At 57.5% G+C, this 19,449-nt stretch overlaps 3 protein-coding genes across 17 annotated transcripts in view; 2 read left to right on the top strand and 1 right to left on the bottom strand.

Annotated features, from left to right (window-relative positions):
* The window catches only part of ATP2B3 (ATPase plasma membrane Ca2+ transporting 3), a 42,628-nt gene extending 34,675 nt beyond the window's left edge, over window positions 1-7,953 (top strand). For 12 of the 14 annotated variants that reach the window (XM_060002547.1, XM_060002543.1, XM_060002548.1 and 9 more), the window contains one exon: window positions 5,063-7,953. In XM_060002547.1, the coding sequence (XP_059858530.1) occupies window positions 5,063-5,383 (321 nt within the window). In that variant the 3' untranslated portion in view covers window positions 5,384-7,953. The remainder of the gene's footprint in view (window positions 1-5,062) is intronic. The other 2 variants (XM_069540366.1, XM_060002542.1) reach the window with 1 other exon arrangement.
* Window positions 1-19,449, top strand: part of LOC132418601 (paraneoplastic antigen Ma6E-like) — a 302,944-nt gene that overhangs the window by 281,320 nt on the left and 2,175 nt on the right. The window lies entirely within an intron of this gene.
* Window positions 11,964-19,443, bottom strand: CCNQ (cyclin Q). 2 transcript variants are annotated; one of them, XM_060002551.1, is made up of 4 exons: window positions 18,918-19,443; window positions 17,364-17,496; window positions 15,941-16,168; window positions 11,964-12,452 (listed from the first exon to the last, which is right to left on the bottom strand). In XM_060002551.1, the coding sequence occupies exons 1-4, from the start codon at window positions 19,085-19,087 to the stop codon at window positions 12,363-12,365; spliced, it is 621 nt and encodes a 206-aa protein (XP_059858534.1). In that variant the 5' UTR covers window positions 19,088-19,443; the 3' UTR covers window positions 11,964-12,362. The 2 variants fall into 2 exon arrangements, with proteins under 2 accessions (XP_059858534.1, XP_059858535.1); XM_060002552.1 differs by having other exon boundaries at window positions 11,964-12,392.

Below are 19,449 nucleotides of genomic sequence, written 5' to 3'. Positions count from 1 at the left end.
GTAGTCCTGCGGGTCTGGAGTATCACGTGCCCCATCCCCGCTAATGGAGCTCACGGTGAGGGGAAGACAGGCCAGGGCTCACGTGCGGGGGCGAGGGCCGGGCAGCAAACAACAGAGAAGGAAGTTTGCGCTGAGTGCAGGTGGTCACCAGCCTCAGAGGGAAAGGAAGCAGAACGAGAGAAACATTAGTGGCACTATTTTGGAGAAAGGTTGTCCGGGACAGCCTCTCAGAGGATGATTTGTGAGCTGAGTTCCAAATAAGGAGGCACGGCCGACATGGGATGATCTGGTGGAAGAAGAGTGTAGGTGGGGGACAGGGCAGGGGTGATGGCCCTGGGGGACACCCAAGCTTGCTGTTCCGAGCACCGTGGGCGGAGAGCGCTGGTCGGGGAAGCTATGGTGGGAGACACGTGCCAGGCTGCGTGGGCCCCCTACTCCCAGCACCTACCCACTGAGCCCCTGCTGCATGCGGGTGCTGTGCTGGGTGCTGGGGACGTCAGGGGCCTTATGTTCCAGTGACAGGAGACAGAGGAGAGAATAATGGGATGTGTGGGGTGTTTGAAGGTGAACCATGCTGGGGAGAAAAGGAGGCAGAAGAGATGCCGGGGTGCTGAGGGAGATGAGTGGATTGCGGCTGTAAACGGAAAGAGCTGAGGGGGAGCCATGAGGCTGACTGGGGAAGAGCCTTCCTGACAGAGGGAACAGCCAGTGCAAAGGTCCTGAGGCAGGAGTGTCGTGCTTGAGGAAGAGCCGGGAGGCTGGAGAGGGTAAAGGAGAAAGAGGAAGAGAATGGCCCGAGGCAGGCCCTGGCAGGACTTTTCCTTTGAGGGAGACACAGCCACTGAAGTGTTTGGACCAGTGGAAGGTGCGACACGCTCTGACTTCCGCTGGAAAAGATTGCTCAGGCTGCCATGCTGAGAAGAGACCGTGGACGTCAAGGGTGGCAACAGGGAGACAAGGGAGGAGACGTGGGGGGGTGGGAGGTAAAGTTGAAGAAGCAGGCAGAGCCCCGAGTCTGGACATTGAGGCGGGAGCTCCTTAGCAGGCAGATGGCTAGAAGCACCCAGGAAATGCGTGGATGTGGACGGAGAAAAGGCCCAGACGACCCTGGGGCCCTTGGCCACGATAGGAGATGGGCAGCAGCAGGGGGACCTGGAAGCAGGGGTGCGGTGTGGGGGGCACGGGGCGCCCAACGGAGAGGTCCCTGGGGAGTGGGGGCAGAAGAGAACAGGGCCAAACGAAGCTGGGCCCCTGCGTACCAACAGCTGGAGGGGCTGCGGCCCCGAGCGAGGGGCAAAGAGTAACCTAGACAAGGGGGACAGAGCTGACAACGAAGGAGGAAGCGGGCCGCGGTGTCAGAGGCCAGGCGGTGGGGCGCAGCAGGCCTCACTCGGAAAGGGGAGGGAAGCCGTGGGGCAGCCCCCAGCCCCAGCCGGACCTGCTCCTGGCTGGCTGTGATCTAGGAGCCCTCTTTACTGGCCGTCTTTCACGTCTTTCTTTACCTTTAAATTCTCTCACAGTAACCTGGACCTGGGGGCGTCCCGCACTGCGCAGACCAGTGTGAGCGCCACCAGTCGGGACCCAGCGCAGCTTCAGCAGCTGCTGGGGTGTTTGGAGTCGCTGCCTGCCACACAGCGAGGGCAGGGCCTGACTCAGCGGTCAGAGAGGAGGACCAGAGACCCCAGGGGCGGCAGCCACGCGGGCTGGAGCCCGGGAAAGATCCAGGGACCAGGCGGGGGGCGTCTCTGCGCTCGGGGGCTGCAGGGAGACACAGCCGCAGCGCTTGAGGCGGGGACGGCTCCGCCCTGGAGAGTTTCGGGAAAGAGGGGCCCCAAGACACGCTGATGTGCGGCACTGGGTCTGTGCCTGCAAGTTTCAGCCAGAGCCCTGCACCAGGAGGCAAGGACTAGGCGAGGGGCAGGGTCGGCGGGGGGCAAGGCTGACGGTCCTCCTGGACCTCCTCCAGTTCGAGAGGCCCATTAGCCATCGACGGGAGGTACAGGAGCAGCAGATGCAGGCGGAGGCGGTGCAGGGGGCATTGGTGGCGTCGAGGTGGGCTGTGCGCTGTGGGCGGCACTCACAGCCTTGAGGGCAATGACATCCCTTTGGGCGTCCTAGAGATGGACAGGTGGCCTGAGGACCCTGCCCTGGCCCCTGCGACAGTCCCAGGCCAGGAGAGGAGCTTCAGGAGGCAGTAAGGGTCACGCACTGGGGAAGAGCGCTGGACCCACCCAGCTGTGACCAGGCTTTCGCAGGGACGCGCTAAACACCACGGTGGGGATGTCCTCAGACTCCCAGGTGCGAGCTCAGGCCTCCAGGGCGGCCCTCTCTTAGAAACGTTTCCCAGTTCCCACCAAACCCGTGTCCCGGGGGTTGACTGTGCCCTTCAGCGTGGAGTGGCCTGAAAACTCCCCATCATAAGACCAATCCCAGGCCATGTGTTAAGAGCCCAAGATTTGCATGCAGGGAAATGGAAGCTGGAGGGAAGCTGACTCACCGTCAGCTGTAAGACACTCAGGATGACTCAAGCCGACGGCGCACGTTGGAGTGGGCAGCCTGGCACCTTCTGCTGGTGACTGAGCGGCCGCTCTGCGCCGGGCTCTGGCGACAGGCAGCAAACGAGGCTAGTGAGGGGCATCAAAGTGAGTCTCTGATTACACCCGGGAGGAGGGCCCTGAAGGAGCCTTCCAGGCCAGAGCAACAGAAGCTGGGGAGGGAAGAGCCGGCCACCCTCTGGGGGAGCTGGGATGAGTTTGAGCAGGGGCCTGGCCTGATCACATGACCCAGGTCCAGGTGAGGGGAAAGGATGTAGCCAGGGGCACCGGGACACTGCTGGCAAACTTCCCACAAAGGCCTCCAGGGCCAAGGGTGGCAGCACGCCGCTTGCTCCCATTTCTGTGGCTTGAGGGGGTGGCTGGCTGCCGGAGTAGGTCCTCCACCACCACACAGCCACAGCCAGTGTCCCATGGGCTCTCCCACAATCCTGGCCCCAGAAAAGGCCCAAGTCATGAGGCCACATCTGCCGTGGCCACAATAAGTGAATTGTTTCTTTCCATTACAAATGGCAAATGATTGTCAACTTCTGTGTCACCCCGAGCTTGGAAGCCCGTCTGGGGAATGCAGGATTTAAGATATGGAATCAGAAAAGTCCAATGTTATGGAGCCCTTGGGCTCAGTTTTTGTTTTTGCACTTGATTGTGAGGTTCTCCTGGGTTAAACTGACCTAGGAGCACTGAGCTTGGCTGACCCTGGGATCCAGACACTGGAGGGTTGAAAGGGATTCATGGTCTAAACCAGGGGGCAGCAATGAACATTGGACATGTCCTTCAGAGGACACGGCATGGCCGTGTACCAATAAGACTTTATCTACAAAACCAGGTTGAGGGCCAGAGTTAGCTCTTGGGCCACAGTTTTCCGACACCTTGTCTAAACCAAGAAAACCCAACCCTAGGACCTTGGACCTGGAAATGGCTTTAGAGCTCACTTTGTGTCCACCCACTCACATAGGGAGGCTCTGGCCTCCCCATCTCAGCACAGGACCAGCTGGCTAGTGCGAAGCCCAGCTGAAGGCTTCCCATCGATTCTGCCTCCTAGAAACATGAGGGAGCCCAGGCTGGGGGCCCAAGGAAGGAGCAGAGAGAGGCAGCAAACCGAGGAGACTTGAGCACATGTGGAGGTGAAGGCAGGGCAGCCAGCGGAGGCCGAGGGGCTAGTTCTGAGAGCAGGGTCCTGTGGGAGGTGCGGAGGTCAGGGGTGCCTGAGCTCAGCTGGGGCCTCGGTAGCTGGGGAGCAGGGCATTGTGGGAAGCTTTTCCCCAGGGGGCACTTGTGCTGATCTGAGGTCTGCAGATGCCAGTGGGGCAGCCAGGGAACAAGGTGTAGCAAATGTGAGTGGGGGAAGCATATGGCCCCCAACCAAATTCCAGGGTCTGAAAGAAGTCGTGTGGTTTGGAGAGTGAAAATGAGGAGGGTGAGAAAGGCTGGAGAGGCGGGTATCGGCAGACTACAAAGGGCCTCTGATGGCAGGAGATGCAGGACGGAACGGTCTGAGAAGGGAAATGATGACCAGATCAAACACATCCACCTGGTGAATCAGGGCATCCGAGCAGGACAGGCTTGGTCGGTGTAAATTAAAAATGGGGCCATTTTCCATCTTGGATGCCTCCAGATGGGGGACTGGTAGGCTCTTAGGCCTGGAGCTCTGATGAGGGGCCTGGGCCGCAGTCCATGGTTATAGCCAGATGAGCCCAGAGCTGTGGCCAGGGTGAGCAGGTGAGCCTGGGGGTGTGCACAGGGAGGAGGGGGACAGGGACAGGCCGGGGCTCTGGGCACTCTGGGACAGAGTCACAAGCAGTGGAGGAGGTGAAGACAGAGAAACCGGTGAGGTAGGAGGAGGGCCAGACAGGGGCAGTGTCAGGGGAGCCAGGAGAAGTTCCCAGAAAGAGGGGCAGGTGGCCCCTGGGGGATCAAATAAGATGGAGACACAGCAGCACGGAGAGTGATGGGCAGATGTGTCTGGGCCTGGCCAGCACGGGCTGCTGCCACAGGAGCCGGGGGACAGGGGAGAGGGCGCCGAGAAGCCAGGGAGGGGAACCAACGCGTGAAAGGCCTGCAGTGTGCCCACAGGCTGGGGACTTTCTCTTGCCAGAAAGTTCCTCGGACTCTCTGGAAAGAGAAAGTGGAGAGCCCAGTGTCCAGCACTGTCCCTTTGCCCAGTCATCTTTCTGGGCTCCCACGTTGGAATCCCCCCCACTCAGTGCAGGGGAAGGGGCAGGAGGGAGCAGTCAGGAGTCCCGTGAATCCATTGCTCTTGAGTTCCAGAGTATCTGCCCAGGTCAGCCTAGAAAAGCCACCGCCATTCGTCCCGCATGTGCATCAGGTGACGGGAGGGAGACCGCAGCGGGGCAGAGGGCTCTGACTGTTCTGTTCCAAAGGACAGACGTTTGTCATGCGGTGACCCCTGCCGTGGGTGTGGGCTGCACTCACCGCTGATGGCCTCCTTCCCTCTTCCTTCCTCGCCCCCCCCTCCCTCCTGCTCACTGGCCCTCCCCCTCCCCCTCCAGATCCGGGTGGTGAAAGCATTCCGTAGCTCCCTCTACGAAGGCCTGGAGAAACCCGAATCCAAGACCTCCATCCATAATTTCATGGCGACGCCCGAGTTTCTGATCAATGACTACACCCACAACATCCCGCTCATCGATGACACGGACGTGGACGAGAACGAGGAGCGCCTGCGGGCCCCGCCCCCGCCCTCCCCCAACCAGAACAACAACGCCATAGACAGCGGCGTCTACCTGACTACGCGCGGCACCAAGTCAGCTACCTCGTCAGTGTTTTCTTCCCGCCCCGGGAGCCCGCTCCACAGCGTGGAGACGTCCCTCTAGGCAGAACTGCTCTCGGCACGGCACGCGCACTCCCCGCACACACACGCACCCGGGCGGGCCGGACGAGGGCACCGGCCACGAGGAGGGCCCGCCAGGCCGCTGAAGATGCTCGAAGGCACCTGCCAGGAGCCAATGCATTCTAGGCTTCTTACTCAGGAGGACCAGGAAGGGGAAGGAGGAGGAAGGAGAGACCAAGAACAGTTGTGTTCCCCCCTTTTTCTATGGAAGCTTTTTTAAACGAACACTGTAATTCCACCAGATGTTCCCTGTTCGGGCTGTGCAGTGTGGCAGAGGGCCGGTTTCGGTTTATTGAGAGCTTCGTGGCACCTGCTGCAGAGCAATTGGATCCACAGGTACCAGAGGCGAGCACCGCTCTGCAGGAAGGATGCTCCCACCCAGATGGTCCACCGGCCCAGCACCCCCTCCCCAGGACGCGTGCAGTCAGCCTGTGTGTGCATGTGTGCGTAGCCACGTGTGTGCGCGTATAGACGTGTCCGTGCACACAGGACCAGATGCGTATCTAAAGGATAAGGAACTACTTAACGGCATGATATTTCCATTTCTCTTATCGGGTGTTTTCATTTTGAGATTTCATTATTTATCGCGGCAGGGTTTTTTTCAGGGAACTAGACTGCAAGAATATCCTTCTGGTTGCTTGGGACGCCCCTCCCCCGCACTGCTCCCCTCCCTCCAGTCCCCTCCATCCTCCGTACTCCCAGCACAGCTCCTGGGAAGGCAGGCGCGAGGCCGGAGCGATTACAGTTGGAACAGTTGGAACATTTGCACTTTGAGACCCCTGCCTATAGAGAAAAAAACACCATTCGATGGAATTTTTATTTAAAAGGAAAATACCAAAGTATTGACGAGAATGATTCCCTCCAGTAGGCCGAAGGGGGAGTTTTGCTTTCGGTTTCCTTTGGTTCCAACTCCAATTCCAAGTCCTGCAATCTGGCCAGTGGGTAGGATTTCTTTGTCAGAGCCCCAACTTCAAGAGCACGAAGCCAGGCCACCTGCCGTGCCTGACCTCCTGGGATGATCCGGAATCCTGGCCCCAGGAGAGCCAGGTCCACGGGTGGAGGTGGGGAAGAATGCAGAGAGTCAGAAAGAAAGCGGAGACAGACGCTCCCTCCAAACCCAGGAGGAGCCGGCATGGCCACAGCGCAGACCCCAGCCCCCTGGACGCCTCCACCTGGACTCCCGCTCCGCTTTGGCAAATGCCAAGAAGCTGTCGCTGAGACGCCCATAAAGCGACTGGGAAAGGTTCTCAGTCACCACCCGCAAAGCACTCTTCGGATCCTGGTGTTCTCGTTCAAGGGCATGCATTTGGGGCTGCAGACACCTACGGCGACCTTGGGGAGGCCAAGCCCCTGGGAGCGATGGTCCCTCGTCTCTGTCGCTATAATGGCGAGTGCGGAAGGCTGAGGAGGTCAGCTCTGCCACGTCATCGGCTGAGCACCTGGTCTGCAGGTGGGGAGAGCTGGGCCTGGGCTCCCCAGACGGTTCCCTCGGGAGCCTCTCCTGGCAGTGTGGGCACGCGGCGTGCCAAGCCTCAGTTTTCCTTGAATGCGCGACAACCGGGGTGGGAAATGCAGAAATAGCAGAGGTTCTTTTACCTTCAGAATTCTTCTGTCTCACATTCTGCAGGGAGGAGGTTGGGGTCCAGCCACGACTAGTACAGGTGCCTGTCGCTCGGGCCTGGGGCTGAGCTGCTGGGGGACAGCTGGGAGCTGAGGGGTGGAGGGGCTTGCTCCGCAGTTGAGCAGCAGTTGGACCAGTGGCAAGGCTGGTTCGCCCATCCCGTGCCCATCCCACAGCCCCTGGCCAGGGCTCGCCTTGCCTCCACTTGTGTCTGTGTGCCTCCGGGCAGGCGGCGTCCCAAGCGTGCTCGGTCCCCACTGTTAACATTAATGCCATGTCACCCCGGGCAAAGGAATTTTGGTTAGAAAAGCAAATCCCACTTCAAATGCCAGCTACCGATAACTTAAAGCCATCCCTTTCTTCCAAAGGGCACATTGAGAATGTTACCCATTTGTAAATTGTTCCCTAATGTCCTTGTTTAAACAACAACAAACAGGGCAACTCAATTTGTTGAGGGTCTGTGTGTTCTTAAACAAGAACTGAAATTGGAAATGTTTAAATTGAAGAATATACACTGAGTAATGCTATGCTCACGGGCTTCTTTTCATCCTCTGTTGTAGACACAAGCCTTGCTGCTGCTGTCCAAAGTTGCCTCCTGTACACGGCGATTGTTTAGTCCCTAGGTTGCCTTTCCATGGGGTGTGGGGTGCAGATCGCTGCTCTCATTTCTGTGTGTCTTCAGGCCAGGGGTCCCATCTCGTTGGGAAGCCCCTCTCTCTAAAGCATTATCTTATATGGAATGGCTTGGTCAACTGTGTTCAGTTATTAAATCTGTTTTACATTTTTATCTGCCTGTTATAAAGATGAACAAAAATATCTTAATGAGGAAGACCACAGATACATAATAATTTAAAGTCTGTAGTTGAATTTCCTAATTTAAAGAATAGACCAAAATTTCTGTGTATTGAAAAAAAAAATGAAAGGCTCCCACAATCTCAGTCTGGGTAACGTGTGTGATTTATTATTTGGTGAATTCTCCTCCAGACCTAAAGAGAAGTGTCTTCCTCCCTTTACCAAGCTGGGGTGAGCCCCGGGGGCAGCGGGGTTCCCCTGGGGTTGTGGCCACCTTGCCAATCCTAATGGAAGGAGGAGAGGGCTCGACCACCCTGTGGGGTCAGGTTCGCATGGTGGGCCTCAAACTGTCTTGACCTGGAAGGGCCTGACCTGAATCTCCAGGGTGGCATCCTCAGAGGAGGGTGGGAGCAGGGAACGCCACCCAAATGCCAGAACCCTGGCACACATGCAGACGGCTTCGTTTTTTATTGTGGAAAAGTACAGATAACATCAAGTTTACCACGTTAACCATTTTTCGGCGCCCAGCTGGGCGGCATTAAGTACATTCAGGTTGGTGTGCAGCCATCCCCACCATCCATCTCTAGAACCGTTCGTCTTCCCCAAGGGAAACCCTGTCCCCATTAGACACTAGCCCCCCTCCCCCTCCCCCAGCCCGTGCCCCGCCCCCATCCTACTTTCTGTCCCTAGGAATCTGACGGCTCTAAGCAGCTCATACAAGTGGAGTCATACAGTATCCGTCCTTTGTGTCTGGCTGATTTCCCTGACCATGATGCCTTGTAGGTCCAGCCATGTTGTAGCAGGTGTCAGAGCGACCTTCCTTTTTAAGGCTGACATTCCACTGATTGGATGGACCACATCTTGTTTGTCCATTCATTCTTCAATGAACACTTGGGTGGTTTCCACATTTGGCTAGTGTGAATCACGCAGTTGTAAATACGGGTGTACAAATACCTATTTGAGCCCCTGCGTTCACTTCTTTTAGGTAGATACCTGGAAGTGGAATTGCTGGATCCTATGGCAATCTTCTGTTTAATTTTTGGAGGGACGGCCAGACCGTTTTCCACGGCACCAGCAGCGTTTTCTATTCCCCCCAGCAGTGCACAAGGGTTCCAATCACAGATTTCCTCTTTAAACCAAAGCCATGGAAAGAAAGCCCATTATTGCACTCATTCACTTGCTCCGAGCGTCACTGCCCCGTTCATTCCTTCACTCACTAGGCGTCTTTGAACACCCGTGCTGGGGACAGCCGTGCCGCACCACTAGAGCCACGAAGGCAGCTCTGGCCCAAGGTTTGCAAATGACTCCCGCGGCAATGGTGCCAAAAGTCCCTGCGTCCTGTTTCCTCATATTTCTATTCCCCGACTCTGCACGTCACCCTTGTAGACTTGGCAGTGCCAGAGAAAGCATTTTCCAGGGAAGCCGCCAAGAAACGAGCAAAATGGCTTCTAAGTTCCCTTCCAACCACCGGAGTCCATGCTTCCAAAGACGGCCAGAGACAAGTGGCAGAAAACAGCAGACGGACAAATACAGGAGCTCTTGCTTCACTGACGCACAAGCCACCTCGAATCACACTCTAAGCAAGCCTAGGTTGGGCCAAATGCCACATCAAGACAGCTGCACCTTCTGGAGAGATCGCATTCATTTATGTCTGAATTCTCTTTTCCGTGGACTTCCACTATCAAATATGACCCAGGTTCCCAGGGGAAGAAACTGGTACTTAGCCAAATGCCTTGGGGCGAGGAAGGTACTATAACACCCATCCCTACACGAAGCCGGACGCCATCGTTACCAGCTGGCAGCCTGGGAACGGGGGTGGGTGCCACGAGTTGGGGGAAGGCCCACGTGTGCGTTTCCTAGGCTGCTGTAACAAAGTACCACAAACCGGAAGATGGGGGGCGCTAAAGCACAGGCGTTTCTTCTCTCCGGGTTCTGGAGATCAGAAGTCTGAAATCAAGGTGTGGCAGGGCCACGTACCCTCTGCAGCCTCTAGAGGAAGATTCTAGTTTTTTCCAGCTTCTGGCATCGCCGGCAGTCCTTGGCTTGTAGACACATCGCTCTAGTCTCTGCCTCCGTCGTTGCAGGGCCTTGTCCCTGTGAGTCTGTCTTCACCTGGTATTCTCCCTCTGCACAGGCCTATCTCTGTGTCTCTCTCCTCTTCTTATAGACACCAGGCATATTGGACTAGGGTCACCCTACTCCCGTAGAATCGCATCTTACCTTGACAACACCGCAAAGACTATTTCCAAATAAGGTCCCATCCACAGGTTCCAGGGCTTAGGACGTGAACGTGTCTTTGGGGGTCACCACTCCCCATCCCAGCTGGAAAAGAAGAGATGGGTCGAGCCCCACACAGAACCTGCTTTGCCCCCTCCTTCCTCTGGCTTGACAGGCCGAGGAAGGATCAAACATTTATCACTTTACAGTAATTAAGACGTGCTCCGGAATGAAAAGCTCCTGGAAGCTTCAGGTTCTAGAAAATCTTATCTCAATCTCTCCTTTTTGAACCTAAAATAAAGGAGATGGAAGGTTGTATATCTTTTATAAGAGCCTCAGGAATAGGAAGCCAAAGCAAACAAAAGGAAACCACCCTGCACCAGGTTTTCATTCATATTCTGTGGCCGAACTGTCCTTACAAAGCACAGCTGGCCGTGTCACGTATTCCTCAAAAGTGTCACATACGTCCCAATACCTGTCCTTATCTCTGTTCCAATGACAACACACACTGAAGGTGGGGCTCACAGCCTTAGCGGCATCAGGAAGACACACAGATGACCCCTTAGTGACAAGCACTGAGCTGACAGGCCCAGAGGCCAGCACACAGAGCCAGCAAGTCCCCAGGGCAGTGTGACAGGCACACACATGGGTGGAGGGATTTTAAATAGCAACGAGCAGTCACAGTCTGAAGTTGTTTGGTCCAACCTGCTTGATTCACATAGTGGGAAACTGAGTCCCATCGAGAGAGAGGAACTTGCCTGATACCTGGTAATCGCGAGAGGAAACTTAGGGCCACAGAAACTCCAGAGAGGCTGCTGTTAGCCCCGCAGCCCAGAGCTCGCCCTGTTAAGCACGGTGGCTCTCGGCTGGGGTGGGGACACCAAGGGCAGTGCTAGGTCACATGGGGCAGGCAAGGCCGGGGTGGGGGGCCGCTGGGCCCAGCCTGTGGGGAGGAAGGGGGTGATGGAGGCAAGGTGCTTTTTAAAAAGCACGAGGCAGAAAGGACTGGCAAGAGAGCCGAGGCCGCCCTCAGAGGCCCGCCAGCCAGGCCCCTCACCCTCCACTGTCTGCGCTCAGAGCCCCGGCCCTGTGCTCCGGCACAGACTCTGTCATCAAAGGTGCCCCGTTGAGCTGGAAAGGACACAGTGGAAGAGGGGACATTTACTCATATCCTTCACCCTAAAGACAAATAACACAATCACTTTGCAAACTCAAGCAAGCCCTACTGCCTGACTTGTCACCCATGAGCGGCCCCTCCCTGTGCCCCTCACCCAGTGGACCCTGGGCGTGCCAACCAGCCCCCATACCTGTGGGTGCCAGAGGGCATGGTGGCCAGTGGCCAGAGCCTGCGCTCCCCTGGTGACAACCTCGCAAATGTGGTGAAGTGCTTGGGACGGTCCCCCAGCCCCCATGCCATCATGTGTTGAAGGATGGTCCTACCAGCGTGCGTCCTACCAGCCGCCCAGGCTGGCCTCTTTCCCCCAGGGCACGCCCAAGAGCAGTCCTTCCCGAAGCAGTGCCATTTGAGTGGGAGTCGGGGGGCGGGGCACGGCTCTGAGAGTCCCTAGACTCGGCATCTTGACTCACTGTCTTGGCCTTAATAAAAAGTTGTAACTTTCTAGATACATTTTGGTCTTCTTGAACTCAGATGATACTCCTTAACCCCTCTTTCCAAGATGAAACTTCACTCGCCAAGCAGAATGATTGCCAAGCCCTGCAAGGGTCCCAGCAGAGGAGGGAGGACACGTGGGCCCTTCTAGGGGACGTCATTGTGACACGGGCACACGCTCTGCCACCCTGCCTTCCGGAAGTGGTGGAGGGCCTACCCCCGGCACTTCCACCTGGAGAGCCTTTGAGGGGAAACCGAGTCTGGATGGTACCCACAAACCCCCCAGGGCAGCACGGGCTAGAGAGGAAACACCGGGTGTCCCAGTTCATTTGTATCTTTTATTACACAAAATAAAGTTCCATCTATGTTGCACATTCATTCATTCTATAAATCAGGCTTTTAAAAAATCCCCAGGGGCTCAGTCCCATCCTTTCTCTGATTTTCCTTCCGATGACGTCACCCTCCACGGCAGCCAGGTCCTCTCAAAGGACAAAAGCAGACGCGGCGCCTGGCCTCGGCAGCCCCTCGCGGTGAACTTCAAGCCCGCCCGCTGAAGGCGTGGCTCCTGTCACTGTCCAGACCACGGCTGCCGGGGACAGTCATCGCCTTCACCAGCCCTTCCAGCGGGTCCTCTGGGGGCTGGCGTTCACGGCCCTGTGGCGGTACCATCCCCAGGCTGCCGAGCGTCACGGACTTCTCTTTGGGCAGGCCTGGACCAGGGCCTTAGGGGATCTCTGTGTCCATGGTATAAATCTGAATGAGATCAGACACAATGTTATCAATGATTGGCTTGGTAAGGTCTTCACTAAACACCTAGAAAGGAGAAGGAAAACAGGTTCCGGTTAGACTCCCTCTCCGTTAAACAAGGCACCCGCCACTAAGCACAGAATCACAGTGCACAGGGGTGGGGGATGGCATGGGGACTCGGCTATTGGAAACGAGGGTGGCTCTCTGCACAGCCGGTTCAGGTCCAGCCTGCCCAGGCTGATCACAAAGCAGAGAACATTCCAGATGGAAGAGGCTGTGGTGATCATCCAACTCATACAGGAGAGGGGACTTGCCCTGGGTTACATGGGAAGCTGGTGACAGGCTCCTGCCTCCCCCTGGAGCTCTCAGGTCCACAGTCTCTGGGTATGGGAGCAGGGGTGGGGAGTTCATTTCCAGAAATAGGCTAGGTCTCCTGGACCCCACTCTACCCTAGGCCAACCCCTAGGGAGCACGTGGACCTGCTCTCTAGCCTGGACCACAACGTGTCTTTTTTTCTTTTTTTGGCCATGCTGGACAGCTTGCTGTATCTTAGTTCCCCGACCAGGGACTGAACCCAGGCCCCGGCAGTGAGAGCACGGAGTCCTAACCACTGGACCGCCAGGGAAGTCCCCAGACCGCCACTTGACTGTGCCACGGAGCTTATAAAATTGCAACGTGAGTCCCCAGGGGCCCAAATGAAGAGGGCTTAACTCTGCACGTTCCCAAGGAAGGTCCGGTCCTGGCCTGGCTCCTGGGAGGGGAACTCTAGGCCCCTGCCTGACGAGAGGGTCTCGGTTTGCCCAGGGCCAAGGGACCTGGGAGCTCATATCTGGTCTCTCCTGGACCTGTCCTCCGTTCCTTTTATCTTTGCTGATTTCAAGCTGTACCCTTCCCCAGTAACTAACCCGAACTCCCATAACCACGAGCATCACGGCTTCTCTGAACTCTGTGAGTCCTCCCGGCAACACAGCGAGTCTGAGGATGCTCTTGGGGACCCCTGATGACATGGCAAGTAAAAAGCCAAACAAGGAGCACTTGGTTGGATGCCGTGGCCCCCGGGCCGGGGGGGTGCTGCCTGGGGAATCAAGGTACCACGAAGGTCAAGGCCCAGGGCTGAGCTAGGGCAAAAGCTGGACCTGAGTCCACCCTCCTGCACGGCCACCAAAGGAAGCGTGAACTCTCCACAGGCTGTCACTTCAGGTGGGAGATAGTGACCTGGAAACAGCCCCTCCCTCGACCTCTGGCTCAGGAAGATCAGCCGTCACCCCCTGGACTCCGGTTGGAAAATAAATACTTCAGAAATACAGGCTTGCACAGCACAAGGAGATCAGCTGGGTGCTTTGTGACCGGCTGGAGGGGTGGGTTAGGGAGGGTGGGAGGGAGGGAGACGCAAGAGGGAAGAGATATGGGAACATATGTATATGTATAACTGATTCACTTTGTTATAAAGCGGAAACTAACACACCATTGGAAAGCAATTATACTCCAATAAAGATGTTAAAAAAAAAAAAAGAAAAGAAATACAGGCTTGCTTGTCAGGGTCCCCAAGCCAAGAAATGACCGTTAAAATGTAGTCCAGGGCCAGGACTTCCCCGGTGGCACAGTGGTTAAGACTGTGCACTCCCAATGCAGGGGGCCCGGGTTCAATCCCTGGTCAGGGAACTAGATCCCACATGCGAGCTGCAACTAAGGAGCCCGCCTGCCGCAACTAAGACCCGGCGCAGCCACGTAAATAAATAAATATTTTTTTAAAAAAAAGTAGTCCAGGGCCAAAAGCTGGAAACAATCCAAATGTCCCTCATGGAGGAACGAACCGACATGACGCGGCCCAGCCACACCACGGAACAGGACTCGGCCTCCAAAAGATGGGGATTCCGACACCCGCTGCAACTCGCTACTGCTTTTGAGCCAGAGCCTCAGCCACCCAGAGGCCCGAAGCACCTGGGCACAAACGGCCACCCCGCTGCCACCGCTGCCACGCTCGAGGGCAGACAGGTGACTTCACAGAAGTGGTGGCTGAGAGCAGATGAGCAGCAAGAATGTCTCACAATTTAGAGGCAGCAGCTCGTCAGCAGCCACTCAGCACCAAGCAAGCGGCCCTCACATGCCCAAAGGATGCCCGGCCGCTCCCGCGCACGGAACTCGGAGCCACCCGGAAAGACAAGAGCGAGCGAAGCGCGGGCGTAGCGCCCAGAGGGGCGGCCTCGTCCAGGAGGACGATTGCTGGGCACGTGTGTGTCACCCAGAAAAGAGGCCCGTGGCGGAGCTGCTCCCCGTGCTCTCCTCTCACGAGCGGTGAGGGCTGACGGCCCAGAGCGGGAGGCAGAGGATGCTGCGGCAGCTCCAGCCCCGGTCACCGTCAGGAGCAAGTGAAGAGAAAGGAGAGCAGGGAGGACACACAGAGGAAAGCAGCCCGGGACGGGCCGGGAAGCAGCGGCCCCTTGCGCCGCCACCTGATTCAACAGAGTGGGGACCTTGGGCTCACGTGATCTGGAAGTCCCCAAGAAGCCCGGCACGGAGCAATGCTTTTGTCCACGCAGCCGCCCTTTGCCCCCCACCTGCCCAGACACTGGGCGTGGGGCAGCTGATGAAGCAGACAAGGTCCCTGGCCTTGGGGTGGGGTGGGGGGCTGGGGGGCAGACAGGCAATAGAGGACAGTGAATCACAGAAAGAAGCTGTGAGCTCCCAGGAAGGGCAAGCAGGCCGGGGGAGGGAGCCTCAGGAAGGGGGAGGCAGCCACTGTGGGTTCGCATGGGAGGGGTGGTGCCCAAAAAGGAGGAGCCTTCCGTCACCTCAAAGTCTGTTTACATGGAATCTCACTGTAGGACAAGGAGGGACAAAGGTATCATGAAGAGAGGGCCAGCAAACTTCAAGTACAGGAAAGGAAAAACGGAGAATGATGTCAAAATCCCATTTTAAGGAACGGTGGGACTACCCAGGGAAACCCGCTAGGACTGCAGCCTTTCTGACAGACACACTTCACCCAGCTCTCGACAAACTGCTCTCAGCATTCAGTACGTCTGGGGGAGGCGGGGTGTCATCTGTCTTATCTATCTATGCATCCACCCACCCATCTATCATCCAACTACCTCCTTTTCCATCATCTCTCCATCCCACCATCCACCATCACCTATCCATCCACACATCGTCTATCTACCTACCTACCAACCGCTGTCTTTTTAGAGCACCCCCTGTACATCTTCTGACGTGAAGCCAGACTTGTTAACCTCGGATCTACGAGCTCCCACTCAGTTCAAAAAAAGTGCTTGGTTGGCTCAGTAGTTCTCAGCCAGGGGCGACCCCTATCCCGAGGCACTTGGCAACGTCTGGCGCTGTCCTGCTCCTACATCCGACCCTGAACGTCCACAGTGTCGAGGGCGAGAGCCTGCCTTACACTATTAGGACAGAGTATCCTCAAGCTTCAAGGTTCCCAAGTAGCCCGTCTCTTTCTTTGTGGATCATTACTACAAAGAAATGTGACACCAGGTACAGGGACCTCAGGCAGAGAAAAGGGGGACGCACGCCAAGGGGGACTGCCAACGCAGTCACCTCACCTGCCACCATGGCTTCTCGGCCTCGGCCTCAGCGGGCACCTCGACCCCATAGGCCTGCAGGGCCAGGTGGAGCACCGCCACGGCTATGTGCTGAGCCTGGAACCGGAGGCACAGCCCCCCGTGGTAGCTGTCGCGCAGCAGGGCCCAGGCGGTGATGGAGACGGGGCTCCGCTGCCAGCTGTAACGGTTCAGCCAGTTCTTGACGGACAACAGGTAGTGGAGCAGGTACTGCAAAGACACGCCAGTCAGCTGGCCCCCCGTCACCTGCCTCCTTTACTGTGAGCCTGCGGCCTGTCTGCCCACCAGCCACTCTCCCCTAAGCGTCACGATGTGTGTACACCACAGATCGGATATCGCCTCCCAGTGTCACTGGAAAAAAGCCCCAGTGCCTTCCACAGGCCTTGCCCCACCCTCCTGCCAGGTTCACTTCCAGCCCCGCCGGGGTCCCCTCAGGCCCGCCTGCTCTCAGCCTCCAGGCCCGGCTCCCAAAACCCGCTCGGCCGCTCTCCATGGCCACCCCGCCACTGTCCCTCTCCGTCAACGTGGCCCTGTGCCGGCCACCATCAGCGATCATTCTCCTCATGCCCTTGGCCCAGCTCAAACATTAAAACTCCAGAAACGGCGTCCCGATCTGCACGACAGGGCAAGGCACCCACAGTCCAGCCTGAGGCTAGGGGCCAGCCAGACACCGGACACTGGCTCTCGGGGCGCCAGGGCCAGCTCGGCCGTCCGTCAGCTCCCCCTCTGCCCGAACACCACTCTCTCCTGAGCCCACGGGGAGTGCCACCGAGGAGGGCAGCCCTGCACCGCACGCCGACAGAAAACACTACGGCTTGGAATCTCCACCAGCGGCTCTGGGACTAGGGAGGGGGTCGGGAAGGCACACGTCCCAAGCCCCCCCCACCCGCCTCTCTGCAGGCCACCTTTCCAGCCGCCCACAGGTCCTTCCGAGTGCTGTAAGGGTTCGCGTGCCCCTTCTGCTGCTTTCTGAAGCAATTCTTCTGTTGGGACGAACGCACTCCTAGCTGTGAACGGTGAGTGACCAGGCTTTTCTCGTGGGTTCGTACACACAGCTGAGCTGGCACTGAGCTCTGAGGCGGGGCAGCAACTCCTGGCACAGAGACTCGGCAGGTCAGGACACGGGCCCTGCCTCCCCGTGGCTCAGTGAACAAACAATTCATACGGGTCTGGGGACGGGCACGGGCTTCAGAGGGCACGCGGATCCTGGCTTGCAGCCACAGCCGCACGGGCGGAAAGGCAGCAGCTGCAATTAGAGCTGCCTGACGGACCCCGAGAGTGGTGACGGGCGAGGCTGCCCGAGCCGGTCACTGCTTCTCCCCAGGGCCCCGCGTGGCTCCAGGCTCAGGGGGCTGCAAATAGCTTCGTGCCTCTGGGAACTGTCGGCGACCCCCCCAGCACATACCTTGTGAGGGTGCTGGAAGGAGACCTGGAAACGCAGAACCCGCAGTACGAGCAGCTCGCACTGCACGATGCTGTCCCGGAGCTCCCAAAAGCGCGAGTCCAGTTCCAAGGGCTCGCTGTCCGGGTGGAAGTACCTGTGCAGAGAAACAGCACAGCTGACGGCAGAAGTGGGTGGCCCCAGGAGCCCCCAGTCGTGGGATACCCAGAGGCAACGCCAGGGCCCCTGTGCTGTTGATCAGCACAGGGTCACCATCAACCACTCTCCACCTACGGCCACTTCTAGCGTTAGCCCCGTGGCTGTCCCACCTCCTCAGCAGGACGTCGAGTGTAAAGATGGGCTCTCTGCAGTGTCTCCTGAGGAACAGTCTTTGCACCCGGGGCGGCGATGCTCCGGGCTCTCACTCAGGGCCCAAGGAAGGCATTTGAACACAAGAATGTTGCCCTCAGAAATGTAAATGTATTTTAGCTTTCCATTTTGTTTCATTCCAGATCTTTGTGTCCTTATTTACACCTTATTCGTCCACAACACTCCCACCTATGCAAGATCACCAGGCTGTGCGGGAATGGGATACACACTCAAGTGACCCCAGTTCTCTGCTGCTGACTCACCCTTCCCGGCCCCTCCCTCTTCTTCCAATCTCCCCACAGAACCACACCGGGCGCCAACGTCCTATTAGAGCGCCCCCCAGTTTCCCCTCGTGCCCGCCCACCCTCCCTGCTGGGGCCCTGGCAATGACAGGTGGACTCCAGCTGCCCTTCCGCGGTTCCCTCCCCTGTTTTTCTCCTACTCTTTCGAGGTACACCGTGAACCTGTCATGTTTACGGGGTGGGGAGTGCTTTTCTGTTAACTGTTTCTTAAAAGAGAAGCAGCACAAAATAGTTTTCTCCCCTAATGATTAGAGTTCCTGGAAAGGCTATGACGCACTAACTTTCCATAAATTGCTTCCTCCCAGGCCCCAGGACCTCGGCACAGCCCGCCCAGCCGGCTGGACCCCCGTGTCCTTCCCCAACAGGAACACAGCTGCTCCGGCCCAGGACTCTGCGAGAGACATTCCTGAGCAACTCTGACCATGTTTCCACACCATCTAAACAGGACAGCGGCCCCAGAACCCAACTGGTTCCACCCATCCTGTCCAAGATTCCACGAGAATCTTTTTTTTTTTAGAATAGAATTTGATCTTTTATTTATTGTTTAACACCCTTATTGGACTATAGTTGCTTCACAGTGGTGTGTCAGTTTCTGCTGTATCACAAAGTGAATCAGCTGTTCATACACCCTCTGCTCCAGCTGTGCCCGCGTGCGACGCTAGGGACACCCTCTTTCCCACCCCGCTCTGCACCCCATCTGGCCTCTGAGGTTCCCCAAAATCTGGCCCCAGCTTCTCTCGTACAGGTGCCCCTAGGCTCCTGGCTCACCCCTGCCTTTGCTGTTACTGCTCCCGGCCCCAGTTCACGGCCACCCAGGTGCCTCCTCCTTAGTTGGACAGGAGGGGGGGCAGGGCCTAGTGAGATCCTTCTCTGGCCTCCCATTCACGGGGACACCAGAAGCGGCTACCTGTTGGAAACGTTGATGATGTCACGAGTGCGCAGGCGCTGTTCCTCCACTTTGCCGGCCAAGTAAAGGGAAGACATGGCCACCAAGTAGGGGTCATAGGCGTCCAGGTCGATCTCGCAGAAGAACTTATGGTATATGGCACAGGCGGTGGCGATGGGGATGGACCGCATCCCTAGCTTGACACCTACCGAGAGAAAGCAGGCAGGCAGGGGAGTGCTTCATCCAGGGCTCGCCCCCTGCAAAGTGTGAGGGGAGCCGCCAGGTTGGGCCCTAAGGGTGCACATCCCTGTTCTGACAGGACCGAGAGCTCAGGGCCCAGCTGGCAGGGGCTGCCATGCCTTCCACTGGGTCCTCGACCTGAGGGATTTAGACGTGAGCTTCTCAGACTCTAACGTGCTAACAAGCCCCTGGGGGTCACGCTGAAGTGCAGCATTCCCTTCAGCAGCTCTGTGGGCTCCACGCTTCTCCCAAGCCTCAAGGCCACGCCAGGAGAAGCAAGGCTTCAAGCTACTGCACCTGGCATATCCCTTTC

This window comes from Delphinus delphis, chromosome X, assembly GCF_949987515.2.
Source record: "Delphinus delphis chromosome X, mDelDel1.2, whole genome shotgun sequence".
NCBI classification, from domain to species: Eukaryota; Metazoa; Chordata; class Mammalia; order Artiodactyla; family Delphinidae; genus Delphinus; species Delphinus delphis.
This window is presented reverse-complemented; position numbering and strand designations above follow the sequence as displayed.